The following is a 23,100-nucleotide window of genomic DNA, read 5'->3' as shown; positions in this document are numbered from 1 at the left end:
AAAATAAAAAATTATCCAATTGTTTGTGTTTTAACAGGCATGTCTTCAGATATCTATAAGATATTAAGCAAAATATGTAGCATTACATATCATAAACTAAAGAGCCAGTGTGATGTACTGGTAAAGGCACTAGAAAGCAGAAGATCATGAGTTCAGGTCCCACCTTAACATGAAAGCCTGGCGACTGGCTCTTATCCCAATCTATCAGAATTGTAGGGAAAAATAGGATAAAGAAGATGTGTTTATGTTGGATTGCTTTTTAAACAGGATAAAAAATTAGGTTAAATCAGTCATTTTATATAGCTGATGCAGAATACCAAGACTTGGTGACACCATTATACTAAAATTAATTTATTAGATTTGTATGCTGTCTCCATGGACTCGGAGCGACTAGTATAGTGCAAAATTAGTCACATTTGCACTATACTTTTATCCATGGTTAGATAAATCAATACTTGGTCAGTATATTTTCATATTGTATAATTCACCAATCCATAAAAGACGGGCTTCTGTAAAATTTGGCTACAAACTTTGGTTGTGTGACTCAGTGTATCAACAAAGCCAGCAATGTTGAACACATAATTCAAACTGCAGTTATAAATATGCACAAGCAAGATAGATACAAAAAAAAAAATCAGTTATTTCTATGGTGAGTAAAATATATATTTTGTAGCATTGTTTTTGCTGCAAGAATACAACTACATATGCTTTGTGAACTTTAATCTTCTGTAATAGCTTTTTTGGTGGTATACAGTTCACATGAATAAAAAATGAGCTCAGGCAGCTTTGTACTTTATTACAGTTTAAAATGGAAAGTAGAATTACTACATATAAATCCATCTCCATGAAATCCCAATGCACACACAATTGCAAAACCATTCTGACAATTTAAATTAGTAAACCAGCAATCACTAGTTGTCTTCTTTAGTCAACAAACACTTCATACAAAGGCCAAGGCATTTTTTTGGCTGAAATTTTCTTGCATTTTAGATCAAAATACATTTATTCAAAATGCCACAAATACTTTAACACCGTTTTAAATCCTAGAGATAAGACTATCCATGGCTGTTCTAAAATTCTGTTATAGAATTGTTCTACTTCCAATTTTTATATATTCAATTTAAAAAGGACCAAAAATATACAAACAAGCAAATATGCAAACTACAGTTAATTTCAGGAAGTTGGATCCTTGGAGATAAACGTCTCTAACAAACCACCCGTAGCCTTCCAAATAAATTAGACTGCAAACTCGTTGTCATCATTTGGGCATGCTGAGAGCCATGGGTTTTGTAGTCATCTTTTTAATAGATTTTGCAAGGGGCGTGCATAAGTGCAGCAGCCTTCCGTCCCCTGTCCTAATGTTTGTCTATTACTAGTATCATGTATGTAAACATTGTTATATCTTTGTATTCTACCAATACGTACTTGACTGACTGACTGAACAAATAAACACCCCTGGAGATTTTCACGCCTAAATAAATGTGTTATTTCCCCGAGATCACAACCACTGCGATCTCCTTTTGTTTCCATTTGCCAAGAGAAAAACAACTCACAGCCCAAAGTCCTGAGGTTACAAAGTTACAAAGATTCTATACTGGCTCCGTGTCATTTTCGCTCCTCCCCGCGCAAAACTTGAGCCTCCATTTCCGCTGAACGGTCGGAACTCTGAAGTAGCTCCGCCCTCTATTTAAAAACAAAAAACAAAACAAAACCCTTAATCGATGTTTTCGGTTTTCTGGAGACTTTCCTGGCACTCTTTACTCGAGGTTTGATCGCCACGGCCTGGCGCCACGGCTGCCGAGCTGTCGCTCCCGACCGGTTGATGTTCTCAGCGACCCCGACAGTGATTTGGCGGCTCCATCTTTTTTGCACCGAAAGCGTCGGCGTTCGTGGCGTAGAAGAAGCACTGAAGGTTGAAGCTCACTCCTCAGTCGCCCATTAGAGAAAGAGCGAGCGAGAGAGAGAGCGCGAGGCGCCGCCGCGGACCCGGCAGCCGCCATGAGCACCGAAGATGAAATCATCCGCATCGCTAAGAAGATGGACAAGATGGTGCAGAAAAAGAACGCGGTGAGGTCAATCGGGAAGGAAAAATGTCCGTTAGCCCCTCTCGCGCGCCCGACTTCAACTTCTGTCCGACCAATCAGCAGCGCTGCGCCTCAACGGGGCGCCCGCCTTTTTCCGCGGGGGGGGGGGAGTGCGTGGGGTGGCTGATAAACGAGGGGCTAAAGTGGGGGGGGGGGGGTGCAGTTTCTCTTTTGTGATGTTCCCAACTGTCATCTGTGGAAAGCGCAATTTGCGCGGCGGGACCCTGATCTCCGTATCTGCGCCAGTTGTGGTAGCTCTCCTGGTTTGTAAGGAGCCGTAGTCGTACGTTGCGTTCAAATTACAGTATATGCATATCAGGCAATAATACAATCGAGAGAGTCCAGAAATATTTCACAAGAAGAGTCCTTCACTCCTCCCCACGCAACAAAATACTTTATTCCACCAGACTTGAGATACTGGGATTAGACCAGTGTTTTCCAACCTTTTTTTGACCATGCGGCATCCAAGCATCTCTAAAATCCTTGTGCGCCCCCCCCCCCCCCCCCCCAAGTTTTACTATTCGAAAAGTGAACTCCTACTCTTGGAGGAAGCCTAAAAAGCCATTAACTTTGTTTAAACAAGGTTCCAATTGCCCCTATTAAAAATCAACATACACACACACACCCAGCCTGGGAACCAGGGGATTAGACAATTTACAACTACGTTGTCTTGGATCTGATCTAAATGTAGTTCATAAAAACATATAGCCAAATGTCCTTCCTATTAATGACTATTTCACCTTCAACCACAGCAATACACAAGCACATAATAGATTTAAACTAAATGTAAGCAGCTTCAAACTCAACTGCAGAAAATATGACTTCAGCAATAGAGTGATCAATGCCTGGAATGCACCATCTGACTCTGCGGTTTCTTCCCCAAACCACCAAAACTTTAACCTTAGATTATCTACAGTCAACGACTCCCCGTTTCTAAGATGTCTGTAAGGGGCATGCATAAGCGCACCATTGTGCCTACCATCCCTGGCCTATTATCCTCTTACTTTTTACTTATGTTTATGCAAACTACTCCTATCCCATACATTTGACAAACAAACAGATAAATAAATAAATATCCAGGGAAAACGTTCTGTTGTAGCATTTATTGCTCTGAAGAAAGCCCCAATCCTTCACTTTCAGAAAATAAAAAATAAATAAATCCCACTGGAGCTTCCAAGAGAGTCGAGGGCTCATGGAGTTTTAGAATAGGGTAGGATAGGATAGGATAGGATAGGATAGAATTTTATCAGCCAAGCGTGGTTGGACGTACAAGGAATTCATCTTGGTGCACATGCTCTCCTCACTATACATAAAAGAAAAGTTTGTCAAGAATCATAAGGTATAACAATGATAGTCTGAGTACAAATAAAATGATTAAAATCAGATTAATGTTCTGGGTTTTCTTTTTGTTGGAAATCTGTTCCGTCCTTAGCACCTATGCTACCTTTCTCTTCTTTATAATGCGATGCCAGCCCCTGTTCTCCACCGTTTAGCTTTTCTGGTTATATGGAGTTAGAAGTCTAAACATTAGCCTATAGCAGTGATGCTGAACCTTTTTTGACTCGGATGCCAAAAAGGTGTGTGTGCGAGCAATAGCGTGGGCGTGCCAGCCTATATCCATAATGCAATATCAAACCCTATTGTATGCGCACAACCCCTGCACTGCCCCCCTACTCTTACTCTCAGACCTCATTGAAGTCTCCAGACTTCTGGGAGGCCCATTGGGCTGTTTTTCCTGTCCCCAGGGTTCAGAAAAGCCTCCTGAAACCTTAGGAGAATGAAAAATGACCCAACTGGAAGTTTGTTTCTGAACTTGGTTGGCCGGTTGGGCCGTTTTTTTGCCATCCCCAGACATCAGGAGGCTTTCCTGAAGCCTGGGAAGAAGAGCCGAACAGCCAAAAATCAGCTGGCCAGCACACACATGCATGCTTGAGCAATGCCTCACGTGCTCTCAGATATGGCTCCATATGTGTGCCATAGGTTCACCATCACTGCCCTATAGGTGTATATCAAACTTCCATTTTGCAGTTGTAATTCACTACACTGGGTTGTTTTAACCCTTGTCAATTTGAGCATCTATTGAGATTGATCCCAAACATCTTATTAAAATTTAAATGATGCACTGCAGTGTATTGCTACCATGTGTGGATATTGACTCTGAATCTTTTATTGTAATTTTTATTTACAATCAACAAACAAAAGGTTTGTTTCAAAATGCTATCCATACTATATATTATTATAAGATACATTGCTTAAGGTTGAACTAGATGACCTACAAGATCCCTTCTAACTATGTTAATTTAATCTGACTCTCTGACTTGTAAGTTTAAAACACTAATCTAAAACTACATTACCTGTTCCAGAGAGAGGTAGTCTGTGGATTTTAGATGTTGCTAAGCTACCACTTCCTGCATTTCTGAGCAATTTGAAGTGTTAGCTGTGAAATGAAGAAGGATATTGGAAGAATTCAGGTTTTGATGTTAACAAATATGTGATTTATATTGTATAGCAAAAGAGTTCTGTGACTACCAAGAAAACTACATGGTACCATTTATGAAGCAACCATAAAAATACGCAGATGCAAAAATACATGAAAATCACAAACCTGGCGTAAAAACATTAGCTTAGGATAAATGCAATTCTAGTTTATATAAGTTGCAGTTTATTTTCAATACTTATTGAAAAGACAAACTCTGAGATATTGCACAAAGTAGTACTTTCTGCTAAAATGTTCTGTTTAATACATACACATGTGCAATGAATTTTAGAATAAAACCAGCCTTACCACTAGAAGTATAAGAAGTTTCTGCTATTAATTAAATGAATTTTTGACAAGCGCTCTCATATTCTTTATTTTGGTATGGATTTAATATGCAGTCTTATGCACAGTTATTTTTCCATTAGGGTCTCTTAAGTCCCTTGAACTATGATATGGTAGTATTGTTAAGGATTATAATTGCTTTTATTATAGTGATAGTAGTAACTATTAATGTTTTTATAGTATATTTAGTGTAATGAATTACCTTATTGTGTAATGAATAGGTTCAAGTTGACAGAGGTAAAGTTGCACATATGGATATTCAAAAATCAAGAGCAGTTGAGTAGGATTAGACAAGAAAAGGTAAGCAGTAGCTTTTCCTATTATTAGATATAGAATCAGTGTACTAAATATTTTTCCATGTGCATCATACTGCCATTCTATACTCACATACCTGAGATAAATCATAGTTAATTTAATAGAAGTTACTTTTGAGTAGGTACAAAAGTATTTTCTCTGCTATAGACAGCAGCATCTCTGTGTATAGACTCTTAAGACTTGGAGTATAGAATCATTTTTAGTGGTATTTTTAAAAAGACTAATAAAGACTACAGTCAGGGGTCATTGAATAGTTATAAATCAAACCTCAAAATATAGATAGAATTATTTCCAAAGTTCATAAACACTTGATTAGCAAAAGTTATAGTTCTATGTTTAGAATATTAGTATGCTGTTTTCCATGGTAAATTAACTACACTTTTAAAATCTTTTTAATATTAAGTTGTTGAGTTTAAATTATGTGAATTGTAAAATAAAGTAAGACCCACCAAGTTGAGTGAAACATTAGCATACTTTATGATCATAGCATAAAGTAAAATATAAGAAAAAGAGAGGAGAAGGGAGAACTCCTATTGGATTCAGGAACAGCGTTTAGAAATTATTCAATACACTCTCCCTCCTCCTCCCAATCAATTTCAAGTCTAAATTCCTGATACATTAAGCCTGGTTTAATGTAACTGTATGTATCTGGGGGGGGGAAATTAATATGATCCTGGAGACCACTGCTTGCGAGTATAGATTATATTGTGTTATCTGTGGATTAATGGATATGATTTAAGGGACTGATTCATATAGGTAGGTTTCAATGTTGATAAATTTACTGTGTCCCAGTATTCCCAATAGACATTTAAAAAATAGGATATGTAATTTGTCTATTTGGGAAGAGTTAACAATGTGAACTACCTTCCCATTGTATACTTAGGCCATTTTATGTGTTCATTCTGAGCATAACTGTTATTTAGATTTTTTCCATAAAAGATTATCATGTTCTGTACTGGCATTTAGGTATACACTATTTTAAATTCTCATTATAAATAAAGCATTTGAGCTGCCAGACCCGTGATGGCAAACCTATGACATGCGTGCCCACGGAGCCCTCTCTGCAGGCACACGAGCTATTGACCAGCTCAGCTCTACTGGGCATGTGCCAGTGTCTCCCTCCGGCCAGCTGATTTGTGGGTCAGACAAGCTCATGCTTTCTCCTCACTTTCTATGGCCCATGCTTTTCCAGATCTCTGGAGATTCCACCCCAGTCTTGTTTGGGCATGCAAGGTCCCCCCCCCCCCCGCTCCATGTGGGGATGGGAGGCATTTCCACCCTCCCAGCTGCATTTGGAAAAAGAGGCTTTCCCCCCCCTCCCAGCTCTGTTTGGGGAAAGATGTTTTCTCCCTTCCCAGCTCCGTTTGGAAAAAGAGGATTTTCCCCTCTCCCACCACTGTTTTATGATGTGAGGCCAAAACAGGCACCCCATGCATTCATGCGCAGTGGGTTGTGCATGCATGTGCAGTGGGCAGGACATGCGGGAGGGCATTGCATTATGGGTGTGGACACTAGTGCATATGTGACAGTACGTGGACACACACTTTTGGCACCCAAGGGAAAAAAGGTTCACCATCACTGTGCTAGGCCATGTAATGAAATTGGGTTGCTAATGCTTGTGTGACATTATTCAGTTGCTGAGATTGGAAATTTTCTAGTACGGATAGTACTCAATTTACAACCATTAATTTAATGACCTTTCAAAGTGACAGTGGCACTGAAAAATGTGATTTATAACAGGTTTCACACTTATGACCATTGTATAATCATGGTTGCATGGATACATGTTCCAAATTTGGGTGTTTGGCAAATGATGTGTATTTAAGACATTTGCATTGTCTCGGGGTCATGTGATCAACTTTAGTAATCTTCCCAACCAGCTTCTGCCAAGCAAAGTGAATTGGAGAAGCCAGATTCACTTATCGACCACATGATTCACTTAACAACTGCAGTGATTCACTTAAAAACTGGCAAAAAAAAAGTAGTTAAATGGGGCAGAACTTAACAATTACTTTGCTTAGCAATGGAAATTTGGGTGCAATTGTAGTCGTAAGTTGAGGACTACTTGTATTATACAGACAATGTTATCATTTTTTTTAACATACAAGGATCGAAATTTGAAGATTCAAAAACAATAATGTCATATAATGCCTGATTATGTTTCTGTTTGTTGTGTATTTTTACTCTGCTGAATGGTTTTGGGAGGTTTTTAGTGGGGGAAGGATGTTGTAATATTTAGGGACTCAGCTACTATAAAAATGGTTTGGAGACCCCATGAACTTAATAATCTACAGATCATGCATCCCTACTGCAGTTTTAGAACTGTTCTGTTTTTATATTATGTGCTCTTATAGAGAGTTTCCACAGGCTGGCTAGGAATTCTCTAATCCTAACACAGCTGAGATCATCAGGATAAAGAACAGGGTCTTAGCCACAATATCAGTATGGACATCTATTTTGTAAATATTATAGAACAGTGTACTTAAAACCAAGTAACTAAATACTGTAGTACTATAAACATGTGTGAATGAGGATATCTTTAAATATGACATAAGTAAGGTATGGTGGCAAGCCACTAATAAATACTTTCTTATCTCCTTCCCTCCTTCCCTCCCTCTCTCCCTCCCACTCTCTCTTTCTCTCTCTCTTGGGCAGCTTTTGGGCATTATTTGATAAGGGAAGAAAACCACAGTAATAACTGAAATTAATATTTTGTCCTTTTAGACTTTTTATAGTACATACAAATTAATGAAGGAATAAAAAGCAATCACCTGTGTGTGTGTTTGCATTGTGCAAAAAGTATTTTTGTTCAGAAAGTGTTTAGAAGTATTTTTGAATGGCATTTTTAATGCCCATTTTACAGTTGTATTGCATGTAGCTTCAGTTTCTTAGAAATTAATTGAAATTTGCTGTCAGAAATACTGTTTAACAAAAAAATATATCCGTTTAGTAATATACAGTACATGTAGTCCTTGACTTACAACTATTTGTTTAGTGATTATTCAAAGAGCACTGAGAAAGGTGACATAATATTTTTCCCCTTTATGATTGTTGCATTCCTGTGGCCATGTGATCAAAATTCGAACACTTGGCAACTGGCATATATTTATGATGGTTGTAGAGTCTTAGTGATTTTAGTGAACATTTTAGTAATGTTATGGCCTATAAGGTATTTCTTTTGACCTTGCCTTTGGAAAGGCAACTTCTTCACCTCCTGAATAACTTTGTTACATATTTTTCTAGGCTTTTACATATGTATCTGTTTGGGGTCTTAAGTGAATACATTTAAATAACTGGTTAAATTCTCATGTGTCCTCAGATCCAAATGACATTTTATTCATACTTTCCTATCACTAGAATTCCTTATTTCCTGCAATAAAATTTATGTGTAATGAAGTCAAAGTCTGAGGGTAACTGTCTTAATTTGAATTGTTTCCCTTTCTTGAATGGGATTTTTTTTTTATAGTTGTTGGGTCTTGTGATTCAGTGCTCAATATTTGTGATATGAATATAAAGTTGATATTCTTGAATGGGATTTTTTATAGTTGTTGGGTCTTGTGATTCAGTGCTCAATATTTGCGATATGAATATAAAGTTGATATTAACTGATAGTTTTTTAAAACTCTTTCAGCAAAAAGAATTTTATTATTTCAATAGAAGGAAAATTATATGTAGTAAGAATAACGATGATACAAATATGTCCATTTAATATATTGTGGTTATATTCCATTAAATTACTTTTATAATTCAATTCTATTTCATAATATATACCAGAATATTTCTTTTCATAGTCATGACTTACATGTTACCAGAGAAGTATTTTTTTATAAATCTTACTAACTTTTCAAACAGATCAATATAAGAGTATAATCTAAAACTGATAGATTGTACGTATAGAAATCAAACAGTTTGAATGGAAAGGGGAAAATATATTTTTCCCTTTCCCTTTTTTACTATGTTCTAAAATAAATTAGGAACTCAGCATTAAATATAAATTAGACTGTGTAAACAAATATAATGAAAAATTATATACATCCTCAGACATCTTGGATATTCTTTTCTTTTGTGATAATTCTATAATTTTTCTTTAAGCTGAATTTAAATATTGCTCAAGATATTGGAAAAATGTGTATTCTTTTAATTAAATGTCACTAGCTATCACATAGGTAGCCTTTACTTTAGGATGGACCTAGTTCACATTGCGAAACACCCACGCATACACAGTGGCAAAAAAATGCAAAAAGGTTCCCCCCAAAAAAGACAAAAACAAGATGGCAACGCATGTGCAGTGCCAGAAACTCAGCTTCTGTGCATGCACAGAAGGAAAAAAAACCAGAAAAAAATTTCCTCCTCAATTTTTTTTTAAAAATCCCCCCCCCCCCAAAAGAAAGCAATACCCACAGACCGGCACCAATTGAACTAATTCTGTGACATCGTTGTGACATCAACTGCAAGTTGTTACCGGTTTGAGGCAAACCCGTCCAAACTGGGAGGAATCCACCTCTGCTTGTCAGTTCTTGGAAAAAACAGGAAGAAATATTTATCAGTATCATTTTCATTAGCATTTATATCATAGATTTTAAGATGAATAAAATAATATTTGGCGTCTTTTTAAAGTACATGGCAATAGGTATATTTAATCTTCAATGTGTTTTGCAGGGTGGGGCTCTTGATTTACTCAAAGAACTTAAGAATATACCCATGACGCTGGAACTGTTACAGGTATGCTCTTTTTTTTTTGTTGTTCTTCAAATACTGAAGTTGATTATGTTGTAAACACAGAGATATAGAAGCTAACATTCATCAGTGTGATATTTCGTATTCCTTACAAAGAGAAAGTGATTTCTCAGATCTTCATTTCAAACATAAATGTATTGATAAGAAAAATGTTTTTGGTTATGATTATTGGATCTTGCTAGTAGATTTATGATGCTTATACAAGTAGTCCTCAACTTACAATCACAATTAAGCTCAAATTTTCTGTTGCTGTGAGACATTTGTTAAGGGAGTTTTGCCTCATTTTATGACATTTCTTGCAAGGTGCTGCTATGGTATTAATTTAATAATACAATTGTTAAGTGAATCTGCTTCTACATTTGCTCGTCAGAAGGTTGCACAAGGTGATCACATAACCCAGGAACTCTGTAACCATCTCAAAAATGAATCATCGTCAAGTGTCTGAATTTTGATAATATGAGCATGAGCTTGGTTGTAAGTGTGAAAAATGATCATAAGTCACTTTTTTCAGTGATGTAACTTCAAACAGTCACTAAATGGATTGTTGTAAGTTGAGTACTACCTGCATATCCTGTATCCTATGATGGTTGAGCTTCAGTGATTGTCTTATATCTTGGAGATGTGTATTTATTTATTTATTTATAAATTTATATGCTACCTAACTTTCAGTGACTGGGCAGTTAAAATTATACGTGCATGTGTGTGTGTATAAAATAAAAAATATTATTCCACAAAATGCAGAAAGCTAGTAAAAATATGCATATAAAAAAGACATCTAATTTTTCATAAAAGGATATGAGTCTATCTCATAAAGAAAGCTTCAGTAGTTGTCTCATCAGATCTTTATGAAGAGATCTGTCACCTTGGTGACTAAAATTACAGATGAGGTGATCAGAGGATCTATTATTTTTTTCAAAAGGAGTGAAAGTATAAAATTCACACAAGACACCTGTTTTCTCATTAGTCAGTTATAAATATTCAAGCTTAATAATGTATAATCTAGGTATAGTTAGGTACAGATATGCAAACATGTGAGAAATCAGTATTCTAAACTGATGTGTGTACATAAAGCTATTCCAGAACACATATGCCATAGGTCTTAAGCATAAAACATATCAGGAAAGACTTAATTGATCTCAATCTGTATAGTACGGAGGACAGATGGAAAAGGGGGGACATGATCGAAACATTTAAATATGTCAAAGGGTTAAATAAGGTTCAGGAGGGAAGTGTTTTTAATAGGAAAGTGAACACAAGAACAAGGCGACACAATCTGAAGTTAGTTGGGGGAAAGATCAAAAATAACATGAGAAAATATTATTTTACTGAAAGAGTAGTAGATCCTTGGAACAAACTTCCAGCAGACGTGGTAGATAAATCCACAGTAATTGAATTTAAACATGCCTGGGATAAACATATATCCATCCTAAGATAAAATAAAAAAAAAATAGTATAAGGGCAGACTAGATGGACCATGAGGTCTTTTTCTGCCGTCAGTCTTCTATGTTTCTATAGCTAACGCTATGATTTTTATGTCATTTTTATTACACATGAGCTTGTTTCAGTTGGAATTATTAAAACAGAACACATTTGTGTAAACATTGGCAATTATTAATTTTCTGCTATGAATGATGGATGGTTTGTTAAATTATAAAATTTCCTTATACACTTTTTTCTAGTACAATAGATGGTAGTAGTTCAGTATGCTTTATTTTGAAAATATATTAAAAGGAGGTGGGTGGGAAATCACATAAATAGGTTGTGCTACATGTAAAAAATAAGTCATAATAGACTCAAGTGTCCATCATTGTATGAAACTTTAAATTTTAAATCTGTTTTTTTTTTAAAAAAAAAAAAATCTATTCAGTTTTATTTCACAAATAAATTTAAATTGAAACTTATGCACAGCTATACATTTCAAAAAATCTGGAAAGGTAACCTCTATCATACCATAGCCAAAAATTAGTTAAGTACAATTTAATATTTTTCCTTAAAGTGTTCCAAATGTTTTTTTCAATCTGCTTGAAACAATTTGCATTGTTATGCCAATACTTTACCTTTAAGAAAATGTAGAAATTTTAAATCATTTATCTATCACCATAACCAGAACTTTAAATAACTATTTACAATGTATATATTTTGATGCTAGATTTCGAAACTTCTTATATTTGTCCCAACCAATTACTATTCCAACATACTTTTTGGAAGAGGGAAATTTAATGGGATGTGTATGTATGTATATATCATCTTGCAATTACCTATCATTAATCTTAACTATTTTAATTTTCAGTCTACAAGAATTGGAATGTCTGTAAATGCAATTCGGAAACAAAGTACAGAGGAAGAAGTTACATCTCTAGCAAAATCTCTCATTAAATCATGGAAGAAATTGTTAGGTACAGATGCACTAAGCTTTTGCATTTTCTCATTGCTAGATGATTTTCAAATTAATTTAAATATTACGGTAACTCCTTTTCTTTCTTGGTCTTTTATATCCAGTTTCTTCTTACGATTTTGGGGGGGGGCGGAATATAATTTTTTTAACAGTTTTCCTGTTACTAATCTTTTCTTGGTTTTATTCCCTGTATTTTCCCCATATTTTAAACTACTATGACATCCAAAATTTCATCAAGTTACCATGGAGAGAGGGGTTTGATGAGCTGTTTCAGAGTTGTTACATGGGAGAGAGAAATGTAACTCTTTTACCCACAGTTTTTTTCTTACATATCCTGCTTTTAGTTACATACTACCCTAATATTTTACCTGTGGAAAACAGCAGTTTAGAATAGATTTAGGTTTAGAAAATAGTAGCAGGAGTTCTCTTTGCCTTTGAATGTTCTTTGATGATAAAGTTATTTTCATTTTTTATTAAGAATAAGAAAAGCTGATTGTTCCCCTCCGCTCCTCTTCATAAGAACCATTTTCTACTTAAGAACCTGAACCCGGAAAAATTTCCCAGGAAATTTGGGAGCGGCACGAAAGCCCGGCCATTCCCATTTTAATATTTTAATCAGCCTGGGTTTCTCTCTCTGGCACAGTGTATGGGAGGCAGCCTCACGCCGAATGTATTGGAGGTGCATGCTCCTCCTCGCCGCGTCAGAATCCCTCTTTTTTTTTAAGCCTTAAAGTTTTGGATTTTTTTTATTCCCCTCACCTCACCTTCCTTCGGTAGCGACTGTCCTCCTCCTCTTCTTCTTCCTTCTCCCCCCACCCAAATTCCGAGCTTTTATTTCTTTCCTAATGGGTTTGCACACATTATTTGCTTTTACATTGATTCCTATGGGAAAAATTGCTTTACTTAAGAACTTTCCTACTTAAGAACCTGGTCACGGAATGAATTAAGTTCGTAAGTAGAGGTACCACTGTAGTAAATAAATAGCTACATAAAGGGCAAAAGAGAAAGAACAGGAAATGAAGATTTATCTGACCTATTTTTATAAAGCTAATTAGTTAATTAATAAGATATAATAAATTAATTATTTAAATTCATTCATTGCTGTCAGGCACTTTCTAATCTTCTTTTATTTATTTTGGATTGACATCCCCTTATTTCATCAATTGAACTATTATTGCTTTTATATATTATATGCATTTTAGATGGACCATCAAATGACAAAGAATCTGAAGACAAGAAAAAAGAATCCGCATCATCGTCACAAAATAGTCCTGAAGCAAGGGAAGAAAGGTACTTCTTATAACCTTTTAATGGTAGAAGACAACTAACATTGTTATCCTAATGTTTACAAACTTAAAGAATACAAATTCAAGGGTAATATTAAAGGACATGATGAAATAACATATGGAAAAAAGATTACAGAATAGTCTTATACCATATACCGGAACCTTTAACACTCAATTAGATGAAATCCTGTCAGTTTAGATTGGAATATTTAAGTCAGAAATAATCTGTGTGTATAGAAAAGTCTTCATTTTTTTAATTACCTTAATATTTGAGATTGATAAAATATTTCTTTCTGCATCTATGAACTTCATTATATAAATGGAAATATATTCAATACTGATGGATTTTGTTCATTGATTTAGATATTTAAAAGGATCATTTGATCAGTGAAGGCAGTGTCTGGGTGGATGATAAAGAGGGTCCAAATCATCCTTTGTGGGTCCTGCTGATTCGTAATGAAACAGAACAAAAAAAGTGTTTGTCTGTTTGCCTGTTTAGCAGTTCCAGTAGCAATTCAAACAGCAAGAAAGAGGATTCTAACATTTCATCAGACACATATATCTCTTCTTTTCCTCGGGCTCCAAACACATCTGATTCTGTACGGATGAAATGCAGAGAAATGTTGGCAGCAGCTCTTAAAACAGGGGGTAAGAATTATATTATACTTACTTTTCATTTGACTCCATATTTTCTTTCAACTTCTATTTATTACACAATGCAAGGGTATGAAGAATCTGGCTGTGAGACGATATTAAGTGTATGGTGAAAAACATTTTTAGAAGGATTCTTTATATGTTGCAGTATGTGTGCTTATTATTTTTAGTTGCCGTGAATTTGTCATATTTCTTTCTGAGAATGGCCTCAAGTTAGTATTCTTAGCTCTGAACTGATATTTGTTGCAATTTTGAATTTACAGTTAAGTGGATTGAATACATATCCGTTATTAGATAAAGAGATGCCTTGTGTCAATAGAATGTCTTTTGCTGATCTAAAGTTACAAGTTACACCAAAAAAAGCCATGAAGAAGTGAAAAATGACCTAGTGAAAAAATAACCTAGTGAAGTATCTTTGACCAGTTAATATCACATGGAAGTCTTCACTGTGAAAAATGTTTGAAAGTTAATTTCTAATTCAAAGAAGGGAGTGAAAGAGAGAAATGAAAGAACTGATTTTCTTTCAGTTATAGGAATAAATTAAGGATCCAAGATGCTGGTTATTATTGGGCATATAGTATAGGGCAGTAATGGCGAACCTTTTGGAGACCGAGTACAAATCAAAATCCACTTATATATCACAAAGTGCCAACATGGCAATTTAACTTGAATAATGAGGTTTTATTACCCCAAATAATGATAACACAGAGTTCAGCTAATCGTTCTAAATGCACTTTTATGCCCCTTCATTTCCCCCCGTTTTTGAAATATTACGTTTAGCAGCAATAAAAAATAAAAACTTGTAATATCATCTTTCTCTTTCCCTCCCTCTCTCTCTTTCCCCATCTGTCTTTCTCTTTCCCTCTCTCTTTCCCCTTCCCTCTTTTTTTCTCTCTCTCCCAATTTATTTATTTCTCTCTCCCTCTCTCTTTCCCTTCCCCCTTTCTTTCTTTCTTTCTTTCTCTTTCCCTCCCCATCTATTCCCCCCTCTGTCTTGCTCTTTCCCTCCTCTCTTTTTCTTTCTCTTTCACTCTCTCTCTCTCTCTGCCTGTCTATTTCTCTCTCTTTCCCTCCCTCCCTCCCTCTTTATCTACACACCTACCTACCTATCTATCCATCCAACATCTCCTGACAAGCTTTACATGTCATGTGAATCAAACCATTTGGGCTGTGGAGGGGAAGTGGAGGCTGGCAGGCAAAGCTAAGATTATGTTCAGCAACAATGAAAAAGAAAAACTTTTGTAATATAATTTCTCTCCCCCCCCCCTTCACTCCCTCCTCTGTCTGTTCCTCTCCCTCTCTCTCTTTCCCTCCCTTGCACTCTGAGCGGGGAGGAATCCCTGAATTGGTGCTGGGTGGTAGGGATGACATCCGAAAGCTGACAAGCCCAGGAGCAGGGCACCCACACTCAGCTGGCTGGTGGGCAGCGGGGCATCCCAACACAAGCAGCTGTGCAAGAAAAGAAACTCCTTTTTTTTGCTGACATGATGAAGGGTCACATTGTGGCTCCACCTCATAATGGGCTCCAGGAGGAGGACAGGACCCCATATTCCCCATTGCGAAGTGTACAAGTGAAAAAGTTCATTGAATCAGTTCCAACTTCGCGAGATCTTTTTCTTTTGCGAGAAGATGGAATTTATTGAGTGAAACGCGATGGACAAACACTATTGGAGTTGGGATGGGGCAACTGTGCACATGCCCACAGAAAGAGCACTGTGTGTCACATCTATGGTGCCACGTGCCATAGGTTTACCATCACAGGTATAGGCCTAAGCGACCAATCTTTCTTCATTTTTTTCCTATCTGATACAATGTTGCAGAGTGGCCTGCTTTGGGTCCTCTCAATTAAATTGTATCATTTTTCAATACCTAGGAAATTCACCTTTTCTTTATGGGTGCCTCCCTTCTGGAATGAGGTGAGATCCACATGCTTCCCACCCTTACATTCCTGAAGGCAGTAGTGGGTTCCTACCTGTATGGATAATTGCACAGCTCCAAATCTATGGCATGCACCTGTGCGTGTCCAAGTGAGAGTTTGCTTCTGTGCATGTGCAGGAAGCAAAATCTCGCGAGGGGACATGTGTGTGAGAGAGATTTTGGTGATTTTTTGTTTCTGGCCATGCATGGGAGCAAAAAAATTGCCGAAATCTGGCACGCACCTGCGTCACGCGTATGCATGCCAGAGACACGGAGCTGCGCACAATTATTTGTACTGGTAGGAACCCACTACTGCCAGATGATATTGAAAATCTATTTACCCAGACCTTGGGATAGGGTGGATAGAACTCCCCTGTTTGTGATGTTTTATGTTTGAATTATTGTTTGGAATGCCAGCTTGTGATTGTTTTACAGTTATTTTTGCACTTGTTTTTTTCTATCTTGTTTTTATGATAGATAGAATCTACTGCAGTTATAGTAATGTATAATCTGGAGCACATTTTATTAAACAGAATATTATTTGCATCTAAATATATATATATATATATATATATATTTAAAAACTGATTCCCAATTAATTTGTTTTTCAGATGATTACATTGCTATTGGTGCTGATGAGGAAGAAATGGGTTCTCAAATTGAAGAAGATATCCTTTCTTGTATAATGAAAATCATACCTTATTCTGTAGTTTAATTCTTAACCTCTTGTTCTTTAATTTTTTGTGTCGCCTTATACTTTACATCAGTCTGTATTGTGTTCATTAATATACTTACATTTTTATAAATTTTATTAAAGTATTTTAGATCAGGTAACGTTTTAAACAAAATGTATGGCTGAAAGAGGATATATTTTAAAATGTGTTTAGAATATTGTATATATTAATGGATATTTTAAACAACAGGGCAAAATGTATACATATCTTTGAGAGATTATTAAAATACTTTAATATTAAAATGTCATACCATTAAGATAACATATTGCTTTTGTGCATATTTAATTAGTGTAAGCAAGACAAACTTGATAGTTTGTGGCTAATATAAATTTAGTTAAGTTTCCACATATGCTTTTATTAATTAAAAACACGGAATTATAAAATGTGGTCAGATATTTGTAAAAGAAATCAATTCTGTGTTTTACACATTATTTCCTTAATTCATGAATACCTATATTTCAGGAACTAAAAAATACTGACATGAAATATAAAAATAGAGTGCGCAGCAGGATAGCAAATCTTAAAGATACAAAAAATCCTAATTTAAGAAAAAATGTTTTATGTGGAAATATACCTCCTGATAGATTTGCTAAAATGTCAGCAGAGGTAATAACATTCAATATATTACAATTTTTATTTTTTTAATCTAAGATACAAGTATTAATCCACATTTAGTTGACATAACTAAAACAACATTTACATATCTCAGTTGAAAATATTGTCAATATTGCCTATTTGATTTGCTTAACTAAAAATCTATGCCTTTTTGTGTTTCCAAAATACAGTAGTAAAAATTTTGAATGTACTGTTAAATTGTACTATATAATTTAAAAGTATTTAAATTTATACTTTGAACGTTTTAGCAATATAGTAAGTATAATTTACTGCCTTCAAGTCTCCATAGAAGAGCACAAATGGATGAAATAATGTATGTTTTGTATTTGGTCATTCATTCAGTTCCTGGCATCTCCTGATATGTTGGAGAAACTTCTACTTGAAATCTTGAAGACTTACTTTCAGTTAATGTACATAGTATTATGCTGGATAGATCACTCCTCTAACTGGGCATAGTGTATTAAAATCAGAGGTGGGCTGCTAGCCAGAACGCTAAATTGGGCTTGCCGCCATGGCTCGTGAGTGCTAGCGGGGCCAGTGTGGTTTTGCTTCTGCAGCTGTGGAGGTAGCAAAATCATGTACCCGTGTTTCAGTGAGGTTTTTTTGCTCCCACGCATGCCGAAATATGGGTGCACCTGCGGCTCTGCGTGATTTTGCTACCTCCACAGCTACAGAAGCAAAATAGCACTGGCCCTGCTAGCACTCACGAGCCGCCGCAGTGAGCCCAAATTAGCATTCCGGCTCGCAGCCCACCCCTGCTTAAAATAATACTTCAGTTTGAGCTCAACTTCCTGGAAGTGATAGTACAGTTTTCTTGGCAATAATACAAAATTCTTTGCCATTGAATTCTTTTATTCCATTTTTGGGGCTTTTCAGAATAGCTTAAAACCTAGATGGCCCTTTGAGTCTTCAGCCCAAGTTAGGCTATCATATCTATGGTAAAAAAAAAACCCCAGGCTTGAGGATAGCAGCGGAGGGATCAAAAACATTAAATCTACGATGCCTCCTAACTTGGTTGCCTGTATTGTATATTAAAATAAGATTTTATAATTTCATTGCTTAGTAATGGAAATTCCTGTCCCAATTGCTATTGTAAGACTACCTGTATATATAATCAGATTGTGCTGAATCTTTTCAATCATTTGAAGAATTTTTTTTTTCCTGAAGGCCGCTATGAAGAATAAATCATTTAAAAGTTTTATATAGTAACAAAACTATTGTACAGTAACTAAGATACATGGCTTCTATTATATTTTCGGACAGCAGCCACTCAGCATTATCTTTTAATAGCACTTAGAGTCTGAAGTACAATAATGTTTTTAGTCCTTAACCTGAATTTTTTTTACTGAATTTTCAGTAAAATAAATTGTCATTTTGTAAGACTGCAAAAGGAATCTGATAATCCAATATATAGAATAATCTAATACCAATTAATAAGACTAATGCATATATCATAAATATTAGTAATATTTTTGCTTTCATAAATTAATGGGTAAACCTATTGCCTAGTAAATAGTGTGTGTGTGTGTGTGTGTGAAGTGTAAAATTAATATGATTTTTTTGTGTGCTTCCTATAGGAGATGGCAAGTGATGAATTGAAAGAAATGAGAAAGAACCTTACCAAAGAAGCTATAAGAGAGCACCAGATGGCTAAAACAGGAGGGACAGAGACTGATCTATTTTCCTGTGGTAAATGTAAAAAGAAGAACTGTACTTACACCCAGGTATATAAGTTGTATTCAAGCAACATTCAACATTTGCAATTTTGTGAAATATATTTTATAATATTAAATAATATGCTTGGAGCATATTATAAGGAACCAACAAAGCAGGAAAAAGATTCAACTACCTCAAGAATTCAAAATACATTGTTCTATAGATACTCTGGTTTGTGACTTAGACATTTCTACATGCCCATCACAGTATTAGATTTTGGAGTTAGTAATTTTTATCTGTCTGCCTGCCTGCCCGCCCATCCATCCATCCATCCATCCTTGTTTGAAATACAATTTTGAACAAAGCCATAATTTTGTTGGCTGTCTTGGAATACACTATATTTTTCAAATACAGAACATTACAGTAATCCGTACCTGATCTCATCTCAGAATGCTGTATGTTCTTTGATGTTTATCTTTTCTTTCTTCACATCAGATTTAGCACTAAATCTGGACTCCCTATTTAGTCTGTATTCCCAATATAAGAAGGCAAAGGCCCAATTGAATGTTTTCCCAAAACACTCATAAGCAAAAAGATAGGGAAAACTCTTTTTGAGAGTAATGACGGGCAAAATGTACTCTTTTTGCTGTTGCCTCCTTTTAAACTCTCTTATCTTATCATTGGCTGCCCTGGCCACAAAAGATTGGAGTTAAAATTTATCTGTCAGAGAGGCATTTATTTATTTATTTTATTATTTTATTTTACTTTATTGGATTTATATGCCACCTCTCTCTAAAGACTCGGCGGCATATAACACATAAAAAAGAACAATACATTAGTATCATTTTAACATCAGGTGAAGAGATTCACATTTTCCTAGGCTTTAAAATTGACTTTTACACTATATTGAGTTTTAAACAATATTATTATTTTTATTAATATTGTTTTACATTTTCAGTGTCCATCTTGCAGCTGCCTAGTTTCTATGGTGTTTTGCATTTAACTTGATTTTATCATATATGTTTTTTATTTGAGCTAATGTGTTATATTTTGACTAGAGAACTTTTCTTTTGGATGGTTTAATTATTTTTATCAGTAAATCAGATTGTACTTTGTACTACCACAAAATAAGAAAATTATATAACTATAGCCAAGTAACATTGCTATTTTCTGTTTGTTTGGTTTTCGTTGGGGTTTTTTTTGGTAGGTTCAGACCAGAAGTGCCGATGAACCTATGACAACATTTGTTGTATGCAATGAATGTGGAAACAGATGGAAGGTAAAAATAACTAGCTTTGTTTGTGTTTTGTGCAGTATTGGTTCTTTTTTTAACGTTAAAGCTTTTGTTTTATTAAGCATTTGTTTCATTGTTATATATCTATATTCTATCTATCTACCTACCTACCTATCTTTAACCAGATGCTTAACCAAATGTTGCATAATGGTAATAGAAATAGGAAAACTAAAGTAGCAAGTTTTACTTATAATAAGCAAGATAAACATATTCTATACAGTGTTAGTGTTCCAACTAACATCTAAATTTAAATCTTAGTCCAAGGCAAATACTTCCTCAAAGTTCCAATTTATTCTTAGAACCATCTTGGCACGTATCTGGGAAATACCAGATCTGATTTCCCCAGGATTTCTACTTCCTGGTTACAGTTCATTCTCCTGTCCCACACCCACACGTTCGTCACATGGACCACCAATCTGTACAGACCCATCTTGTTCCAGCCCAGTACTGACAAAAGATGACCTTGAAATTCTAAAAGGAATTTATTTTGTCTACCTCTTAACTCCTCATGCAACCGCTGCGCCCCTCTTCCTACAGCAAGAAACGTTCCAAAAGAACATAGCATAATGTAACAGGCCAAAACCTCCAAGCATTCTGGCTTTGGCCTGACAGTCAGATTGTTTTGTCAGAAACTTTTAATGTTTTCTACTGGAAAAAGTAAATTTAACTTCATCACTGATTTATATTTGTTCTATGAGGAACCTTTAAAAAAATAGAGGGCGCTTAGAATTTGGACAGTAATATAATATTTATTTTAATAAATCTGTAAGAGTTAGCAATAAAACTATAGTAAACATACGAAGTGAAAAAAAAATTGTAGTTGCCATTTTTGGATATATGTATTTTTAAAGAGAATTCTGCATATCAAATTGTATGTAAAACTGGTGCCTGCAATCCAAAAAAAGTAGATTTAACAGATCCTCTGTTTTTGAATTGTCCTAAAAATTGAAGTGAATTTTGATATAAATCTTGATGTTACAATAGAATACTCATGATGTGTCCAAGAAGTAAAATATGCATATTTGCATTAATAGAAAAAAAAATGGAGTGCACTTATTACTATCTCATAAATATTTATTTTCTTTTTTACAGTTCTGCTAGAAGAAGAATTTGTTGGACCAGTTACAAATAATTTTATAATTAGCTTTAAGAACTAGGTAAAGCATCCTATTACTTGCAGAGATGTTTTTGTTTGTTGCTTCCTTTTAAGCAGATAACTCTGACATTAGATTTTGTTTTTGACATGAACATCCCTGTAGTTAATGGTCAGAGCCAGGATGCTTTAGTTGTATGGTGTAATATTTTTTCCATTTTTATAAGCAACTCTGCATTAAACTTTTATCAATAAAATTTGGGTAACTGTTTTTTCCCTTAATTTTATAAACAATTTATTGTACTTATTTGTTTCTGACATACATGGTTGATTTTTTTAAAAAAATTCTCAATGTCATACTCCATTTGAATCATTTCAGTGTGTTAAAGCAAATAGTTTTTCATTATATTAACAAATTAATCCATATCTAGTGTGGGTAGGTAGCCTGTATGAATCATTTTTGCGATTCGTAATATTTCCTGTCCCATAACATACAAAAGCCTTTTTTGTATTGTCAAACTTCAAATAGTTTTGAAATTTCTATTGATATACCCCTATTATTATACAGCAGAAAATATGTGCAGTATTTTTATATTAATGAATTCTAGTCTACCTTTTAATGTATTGGCTTGATCTGTTTTGTTTGGTCTCCTGTTTTCCAAACATGACCAAAAACATTATGTAATTTACCAATCACATAGACATTTGGCAACAAATGCATTTTATTGAAAAATAGTCTAGAATGAGTCCTAGATCTCAGAGGTCAGAAATAAAACTGTAAATTTTCTGTACAAGTGTTGGTCGTGTATTGTTTCTCAAACTCCGTCTTTACAATATTTGCTAAAAGTGATTTTGAAAAATAAAAATTATTATTGAAAAAAATTGTACAATTTAATATAAATTAAGAAGGAAGTTTAAACCCGGTCTGTGGCCCAACACCAGTCCGCAGCTTGCCAGAAACTGGGCTTTGCTAACAACCGAAGCCCCATCCTTAGTATGCAGGCAGCATGCAAAACCACACTTTCTCAAGTCTGTGGAAAAATCTGTTTCCCTGAAAGTTTCCTGTTCCCAAAAGATTGGGGGGGCTGGGAGAGGTTTATTTAAACCAGTGTTTTTCAACCAGTGTGCCGTGGGAAAATTAAACATGGGTCCCCAAACTACAGCCTGCATGTCGGATATGGTCCGTGGAGGCCATTTATCTGGCCCGCCGCAAGCCACCTCCATCCGAACATAAACATTCCTCTCACAATCCCCCCACCTTTCAGCGACAGGAAGAGTGGAGGCACAGAGAATGCTCACTGACCAATCACCTTCTAAGATTCATCCCGACCACTAGCAATGAACCAATAGCAGGCCGCCTCTCATCCACACCCAGGAAGGTCCCCGCTGGGGCTGCTGTGCACTTGTCATTGTGTGGCTGTGGTGAGTGGTTGAAGCTGCTACTGCTCCCCATGGTCCCGATTTATAATCCTGGTCAGGACTGAAGATAAATGTTGCCA

At 35.4% G+C, this 23,100-nt stretch overlaps 1 protein-coding gene across 2 annotated transcripts; it reads left to right on the top strand.

Moving 5' to 3' along the window:
• Positions 1-1,641: 1,641 nt before the first annotated feature.
• Positions 1,642-22,392, top strand: TCEA1 (transcription elongation factor A1). 2 transcript variants are annotated; one of them, XM_070747750.1, is made up of 11 exons: positions 1,760-2,067; positions 5,127-5,205; positions 9,880-9,942; positions 12,248-12,353; positions 13,555-13,642; positions 14,138-14,286; positions 16,821-16,877; positions 17,395-17,549; positions 19,136-19,282; positions 20,422-20,493; positions 21,601-22,392. In XM_070747750.1, exons 1-11 carry the CDS (start codon positions 2,012-2,014, stop codon positions 21,607-21,609), a joined length of 981 nt encoding a protein of 326 aa, XP_070603851.1. In that variant the 5' UTR covers positions 1,760-2,011; the 3' UTR covers positions 21,610-22,392. The 2 variants fall into 2 exon arrangements, with proteins under 2 accessions (XP_070603852.1, XP_070603851.1); XM_070747751.1 differs by lacking the exon at positions 5,127-5,205 and having other exon boundaries at positions 1,642-2,067.
• Positions 22,393-23,100: the final 708 nt, after the last annotated feature.

Source organism: Erythrolamprus reginae, chromosome 3 (genome assembly GCF_031021105.1).
Source record: "Erythrolamprus reginae isolate rEryReg1 chromosome 3, rEryReg1.hap1, whole genome shotgun sequence".
NCBI lineage: Eukaryota > Metazoa > Chordata > Lepidosauria > Squamata > Dipsadidae > Erythrolamprus > Erythrolamprus reginae.
Note: the sequence above shows the minus strand (reverse complement) of the source record. Positions and strands in the feature narration are given on the sequence as shown.

Coding starts and splice junctions, on each gene's coding strand:
- TCEA1 (XM_070747750.1), top strand. CDS start 2,012: ATGAAATCATCCGCATCGCTAAGAAGATGGACAAGATGGTGCAGAAAA. Junction 16,878..17,394: donor GGGTTCTCAAATTGAAGAAG/ATATCCTTTCTT, acceptor ATTCATGAATAC/CTATATTTCAGGAACTAAAA. Junction 17,550..19,135: donor TTGCTAAAATGTCAGCAGAG/GTAATAACATTC, acceptor TGCTTCCTATAG/GAGATGGCAAGTGATGAATT.